This window comes from Symphalangus syndactylus, chromosome 13 (genome assembly GCF_028878055.3).
Source record: "Symphalangus syndactylus isolate Jambi chromosome 13, NHGRI_mSymSyn1-v2.1_pri, whole genome shotgun sequence".
Lineage (NCBI taxonomy): Eukaryota > Metazoa > Chordata > Mammalia > Primates > Hylobatidae > Symphalangus > Symphalangus syndactylus.
The window spans coordinates 27,532,909-27,540,190 of NC_072435.2; the positions used below are offsets into that span (position 1 = coordinate 27,532,909).

The following is a 7,282-nucleotide window of genomic DNA, read 5'->3' on the forward strand; positions in this document are numbered from 1 at the left end:
GGGGCTCACACCTGTAATCCCAGCACTTTGGGAGGCTGAGGCTGGCAGATCACGAGGTCATAAGATCGAGACCATCCTGGCTAACACAGTGAAATCCCGTCTCTACTAAAAAGAAAAAGCAAAAAATTAGCCAGGCATCATGGCCGGTGCCTGTAGTCCCAGCTACTCAGGAGGCTGAGGCAGGAGAATGGCGTGAACCCAGGAGGCGGAGCTTGCAGTGAGCTGAGATAGCGCCACTGCACTCCAGCCTGGGCAACAAAGCAAGATTCTGTCTCAAGAAAAAAAAAAAGAAAAAGAAAATTAGCCAGGCAGTGGGGTATGCCTGTAATCCCAGCTACTCAGGAGGCTGAGGTGAGAGGACTACTTGATCCTGGGAGACTGAGGTGGCAGTGAGCTATGATCACACCACTGCGCTCCAACCTGGGCAACAGAACAAGACCCTATAAAAAAAATGGTTATGTTTTTAAGCCTCTAAACTTTGAGGGTGTTTGTTGCACAACAAGAGCTAACTGGTATGTCTGCATTCTGGACAATAGAAAGGGGGAAATGGGGAAATGGAGGACAGGCCCCTTCCATTTAAGGGCTCTTCAAGGAAGTTACATTGATTGCTGCCACTTACATTTTATTGGCCACAAAGCAGTCACATGGCTGTACTACATGCAAAGGATTCTGGGAAATGTAGTCTTTTTTTTCTTTTCGAGTTAAGCATGTTCCTCGTTTGAAACAAACAGGAGTCTTACTACAAGGAAAGGGGAGGCCAGGCGCTGTGGCTCACACCTGTAATCCCAGCATTTTGGGGGGCCGAGGCTGGAGGATCATTTGAACTCAGGAGTTTGAGACCATCCTGGGCAAAATGATGAAACCCCGTCTCTACAAATTAGCCAGGCTTGGTGGCACATGCCTGTAGTCCCAGCTATTTGGGGGCGGGGGGCGGGGGTGCTGAGGCAGGAGGATGGCTTGAGCCCTGGAGGTCAAGGCTGCAGTGAGCCGAGATTGTGCCGCTACACTCCAGCCTGGGTGACAAAATGAGACTCTGTCTCCAAAAAATAAAAAAGGAAAAAGATAAAAAGAAAGGGAAGAATGGACACTGGGGAATAAGTAGCTGTCTCTACGCCAGAGCTTTAGATGAGGGGTTGCTGGAAGACTTCCTGAAAGAAGAGGCAGGATTGGGCAGGGTTTTAGAAGCCAGTCAAGGTAAGAGGCCACAAGCAAACTAAGAAGGACGGCTTCCAGCTTCCAGCTGAAGGCTTCCATCATTCCCTGGGGGCGTTGCCGCGGGGATGGGATGACTGAGAAACTCCTCTCCAAACGCCCTGGCCAGGGCAGAAGGCAAAGACTGGAAAAACTTTTCTTGGAAATCTCTGCCAACGAAGACGTAGAGGAAGGGGTTGAGGCAGTTGTTGACACAGCCCAAAGCAAAGCTAGCCTGGAGGATGAGCAGCATCCGGGGGTGGTAGATTTCCTTGAGCATCACCCGTTGCCACACATGGACCAACAGCATCACGTTAAACGGGGCCCAGCAGATAAAGAAAGCGCTCACCAGCACCAGCAGCAGCCTCTTGGGACGGTTGGCGTGGACCCAGCCCTCCCGCAAGAGCTTAGCTCGGATGAGGTGGGCGCAGGTGCCTAAGATTGCTAAGGGCCCCAGGAAGCCCAGCAGGAAGTGGCCAATGGTCCCTACAATGTGTCCCTCCACGACCCCTTCATTCCAAATCTGGGCAGTCTCATTGTCCGAGTTGAACGCCAAGTAGCAGTGCGTACAGCCATTCCATTTTCTGGTTGTCCGGAATTTCAGGTGCGAAGCGCACAAGGCGGTGGCCAGGAGCCACACCCCGAAGGCCAGCCAGCTCGCCCGCTGCACAGTGCGGTGGTTCAGGGCCCAGACAGGGTAGAGGACAGAGATGCACCGGTCCACAGAGATGAGGACCAGGAGGCAGTTACTGGCGGAGAAGGTGAGGAACACAAAACCGGTGTAGAGTTTGCAGGCCCACTCTCCGAGGAGCCACTGCCTGGAGGTAATATAGTACACGAGGATGGGCAGAGACAGCGAGAGCATGAAATCGGCAAGGGCCAGGTGGAAGAAGCAGACGGTGGAGACCGTGCGGGCCATACGGAAGACAGTCATCCACAGCACCAGCCCGTTGCCCAGCACTCCGACGACAAAGGACGCAGACAGGACAGCCATGGTCAGAGGGCGGAGGGACCCCACCTCTTCAGACAGGCACCCAGAAGCACTCATCTTCCTGGAACAGGAATGACCATGTGTCAGGGCCCCAGGTTGCCTGTCACCGCACCCTTTAGTCCCCTCTGAGACCCCACTGATGATTTATTTCTCCATTTGATACATTTTATGGAATGATTATTATTATTACTCTTTTAGAGACAGGGTCACATTCTGTTACCCAGGCTGGAGTGCAATGGTACAATCACAGCTCACTGCAGCCTCCACCACCTAGGCTCAAGAGATCCTCCCACCTCAGCTTCCTGGAGTAGCTGGGACTACAGGCACTTACAACCATGCCCGGCTAATTTTTTTTTTTTTTTTTTTTTTTTTTTTTGAGATGCAGTCTTGCTCTGTCTCCCAGGCTGGAGTGCAGTGGCCTGATCTCGGCTCACTGCAACCTCCACCTCCCAGGTTCAAGCGATTCTCCTGCCTCAGCCTCCCAAGTAGCTGGAACTACAGGCACACGCCACCACGCCTCGCTAATCTTTGCGTTTTTAGTAGAGACGGGGTTTTATGATTTTGGCCAGGCTGGTCTCCAACTCCTGACTTCGTGATCCACCCGCCTCAGCCTCCAAAATGCTAGGATTACAGGTGTGAACCATTGTGCCTGGCCTTAATTTTCTTTTCCGTAGAGATACGGTCTTGCTGTGTTGCCCAGGCTGGTCTTCAACTCCTGGCTTCAAGTGATCCTCCCACCTTGGCCTCCCAGAGTGCTGGGATTACAAGTGTGAGCCATTGAGCACAGCCTGAATGCTTTTTATGACCCAATAATACTGTTCTTTTTTCTTTCTTTCTTTTTTTTTTTTTTTTTTTTTGAGACACAGTCTTGCTGTGTTACCCAGGCTGGAGTGCAATGGCACAATCTTAGCTCACTGGACACAATAATATTTTTCTAAGTACTGGACATAACTCATGTAACAAAACAAGCCCTCATGGAACTTACATCCCCGTGGGAGATGTCAGGTGTAATACGTATAATAAATTAATTCATGATATACTGCTTTAGAAGATTACAAGTGTTATGGAAAAATAATAAATAAAGTGGAGGGGGCCAGGTGTGGAGGCTCATGCCTGTAATCACAACAGTTTGTGAGGCTGAAGCAGAAGGACTGGATGAAGTTAGGAGTTCCAGTCCAAGGTGGCCAACATAGTGAGACCCAGTCTCTACAAAAAATAAATAATTAAAAAAATTTTTGGCCGGGTGCAGTGGCTCACGCCCGTAGAATCCCAGCACTTTGGGAGGCCAAGGCAGGCAGATCACCTGAGGTCAGCAGTTCGAGACCAGCCTGCTCAACATGGCGAAACCCTGTCTCTACTAAAAATACAAAAATTAGCTGGGCATGGTGGCACACACCTGTAATCCCAGGTATTTGGGAGGCTGAGAATCACTTGAACCTGGGACGTTGGAGGTTGTGGTGAGCCGAGATCAGGCCACTGCATTCCAGCCTGGGCGACAGAGTGAGACTCCATCTCCAAAAAAAAAAAAAAAAAATCAAGTTAAGGAGAATTGAGAATGTGAGGGACAAGACAGAAAGCAGAAAGGGGCCGCTGATACATTAAATGGGGTGGTCAGGGAAGACCTCAATAAGAATATAACATTTGGCCAGGCTCGGTGGCTCATGCCTGTAATCCCAACACTTTGGGAGGCCAAGGCGGGAGGATCACCTGAGCTCAAGAGGTCAAGACCATCCTGGCCAACATGGTGAAACCCCGTCTCTACTAAAAACATAAAAAAATTAGCTGGGCGTGGTAGCACACACATCTAATCCCAGCTACTGAGGAGGCTAGGGCAGGAGAATCACTTTAACACGGGACGCAGAGGTTGCAGTGAGCTGAGATCACGCCATTGCACTACAGCATGGGCGACCGGGTGAGACTGTTTCAAAAAAAAAAAAAACAAACAAACAAAGAATGTAACATTTGAGCAAAGATTTGGAGGAGATGACAAAGTGAGGCACATACGTATCTGGAGGAAGAGCCCTTCAGGCAGAACCAGCAGCTTGTGCAAAAGTCCTGAGGCAGGACAGTGCCTGGAATGCTCAAGGAACAGCAGGGAGGCCAGTGTGGCTGGAGCCACGTGGGCAATGGGAAGAGAGGTGAGAGGTGAAGGCAGAGAGGGAAGCGGGCAGATGGAGCAGGACCCTGTGAGTCATAGTGCAGACTCTCCTGGCCTTTCCTGTGAGTGAGATGGGAGTTACAAGAGACTGGGCCGGGCGCAGTGGCTCACGCTTGTAATCCCAGCACTTTGGGAGGCCGAGGCGGGCGGATCATGAGGTCAAGAGATCGAGACCACGGTGAAACCCCGTCTCTACTAAAAATACAAAAAATTAGCCAGGCGTGGTGGCGGGCGCCTGTAGTCCCAGCTACTGGGAGAGGCTGAGGCAGGAGAATGGCGTGAACCCTGGAGGCGGAGCTTGCAGTCAGCCGAGATTGCGCCACTGCACTCCAGCCTGGGTGACAGAGCGAGACTCTGTCTCAAAAAAAAAAAAAAAAAAAAAAAAAAAAAAGAGACTGTTGAGCAGAGGAGGAACAATATCTGACTTAGGTCTTAACAATCACTGTGACTTTAAGGTTGAGACTAGACTGAGAGGGGTGAGATGGAAGCAGGAGGCTAGGAGGAGGCTGCCGCAGTAACCCAGGTGGGCAGTGATGGGGATGGGGACCAGGGTGATGTCAGAGGAAGTGGTGGGAAGCAGACTGCAGGGTCAAGGTGGAGCTGGCTAGATTTGCTGCTGGGCTAGATGTGTGAGGTGAGAGGGAGAGCAGTGTCGGGGTGACTGCAGGACTTTTGAACCGATGGAAGCTGAAGTTCCTGTGCACTGGGATAGGGGAGACGGCAGGAGAGCAGGTTTGGGGTAAGACCAGGAGCTCAGGTTTGGGGTAAGACCAGGAGCTCGAGGTTGGTCACTTCACCTTTGAAATGCATGTAAGGAATCCCGGGGAAACTTCACTTAGGCAGCTGGATACTGGCAGCGAGATTACAGGAGGGGGGCCCAGCACGGTGGCTCACGCCTGTAATCCCAGCACTTTGGAAGGCCGAGGTGGGTGGATCACCTGAGGTCAGGAGTTCGAGACCAGCCTGGCCAACACGGCAAAACCCTGTCTCTACTAAAAATACAAAAATTAGCTGGGTGTGGTTGCGGGTGCCTGTAATCCTAGCTACTCGGGAGACTGAGGCAGGAGAATCGCTTGAACCCAGGAGATGGAGGTTGCAGTGAGGCAAGATCACACCACAGCACTCCAGCCTGGGTGACAGAGTGAGGCTCTGTCTCAAAAAAAAAATTACAGAGGGGTTCCTGGCTGGATACGGGCATGTGGGAGTCATTAGAATTTAGATGCCAGCAGGGTGCAGTGGCTCACTTTTCTAGTCCCAGCACTTTGGGAGACAGAGGCGGGAAGATTGTGAGAGCCCAGGAGTTCCAGATCAGCCTAGACAACATGACAAGACCTTGTCTCTACCAAAAAATACAAAAATAATTTAGATGCTATTTACGTCTTTGAGCCTGAGAATGTCCTCCAAGGGTGAGGTGCAGACAGAGAAGAGAGGTCTGGGGTTGAGGAAAGCTTGAGCTTACACAGCAGACAGGCATAGGTCGAAGCTCTAGTTGAGACACTGGATTATGACTGTGTGATCTCGGGCTCAGGGCTTTCTGCCCCTCATCCCTACCCCGAGCCTCAGTATGCTCATCTGAGATAGGGGATCCTTGAATACCTCTCTCTCCTACTCCCTCAACACGCACACCCAATTCATCACAAAGGCCTGTCGATTTTGTCTCCAAAAAGCCTCTTGCCTCTGTCCACCATGTCCTGTCTCCATAGCCCCATCATCCAAGCACACAGCGCCCCAGCTTTTTTTTTTTTTTTTTCTTGAGACAGGATCTCGCTCTGTTGCCTGAGCTGGAGTGCAGTGGTATAATCTTGGTTCACTGCAACCTCTGCCTCTCGGATTCAAGCAATTCTCCTGCCTCAGCCTCCTAAGTAGTGTAGATGGGACACACCTCAGGGACATGCCTGGCTAATTTTTGTATTTTTAGTAGAGACGGGGTTTCACCATGTTGGCCAGGCTGGTCTTGAACTCCTGACCTCAGGTGATTCACGCACCTCGGCCTCCCAAAGTGCAGGGAGTACAGGCGTGAGCCAGCGTGCCTGGCCCCCAGCTTTATATTCATCTCCTACCAGCCACTCACCACCCTACAGCCAGAGTGATCCTTTGAAACCCCAAACCGTGTGACCCCAGCGCTGTGGGAGACCCTGGCAGGAGAATTACTTGAGGCCAGAGCTTCAAGACCAGTCTAGGCGGCAAGGCGAAACCCTGTCTCTACAAAATACAAATAAATTGGCCAAACAGGGTGGCTTGCATTGTAGTTCCAGCTACCCGGAGGTTGAGGCACGAGGATCACTTGAGCTCAGGAGGACGAGGCTGCAGTGAACCATGATTGTGCCACTGCACTCCAGCCTGGGCAACAGAGTGAGACCCTGTCTCAGAAAAATACAGTTCAAACTGGAAAATTACACTGTGGCTCTTCATTGCTTGTGGGATAAATATGAGTCTCCCCAACACCGCTGGTGAGAGCTGGGGCACCTGCCAGCCTCTCCAGACTTCTCTTGCACCTCCCCCCTCTTTGTGCACCACATCCCGGCTTCCCTACCTTTGTCTCCATTGCCAAGATTCTCATCTCCCTCCCACCCCAGGGCCTTTGCATGTGCTGCCCCTCTGCCTGGAACACCCTTTCTTTCCTCTGCTTTTTTTTTTTTTTTTTTTAACTCATTCCTGTGATCTCAGTACAAATTTCACTTTCTCCCCAAAGCTTTTCCTGGCCCTTTTCAATCAGACCCTCCTATAGGAGCTTCTCTCCCATGAAGAGATGGTTACAGGCTGTGAACGGTGGCTCACGCCTGTAATACCAGTACTTTGGGAGGCTAAGGTGGGAGGATCGCATGAGGTCGGGAGTTTGAGACCAGCCTGGCCAACATGGTGAGACCCCATCTCTAGTAAAATACAAAAATTAGCTGGATGTGGTGGTGCACACCTGTAATCTCAGCTACTAGGGAGGCTGA

The 7,282-nt window shown here is 51.3% G+C and overlaps 1 protein-coding gene across 1 annotated transcript; it reads right to left on the reverse strand.

Annotated features, from left to right (window-relative positions):
* Positions 1–1,093: 1,093 nt before the first annotated feature.
* LOC129459602 (probable G-protein coupled receptor 32) lies at positions 1,094–6,859 on the reverse strand. The gene is given in 3 exon segments (XM_063614903.1): positions 1,094–1,289; positions 1,292–2,318; positions 6,807–6,859. Coding segments are annotated over 3 exon segments (1,116 nt in total). The 3' UTR covers positions 1,094–1,253.
* Between the last annotated feature and the right edge of the window lie 423 nt (positions 6,860–7,282).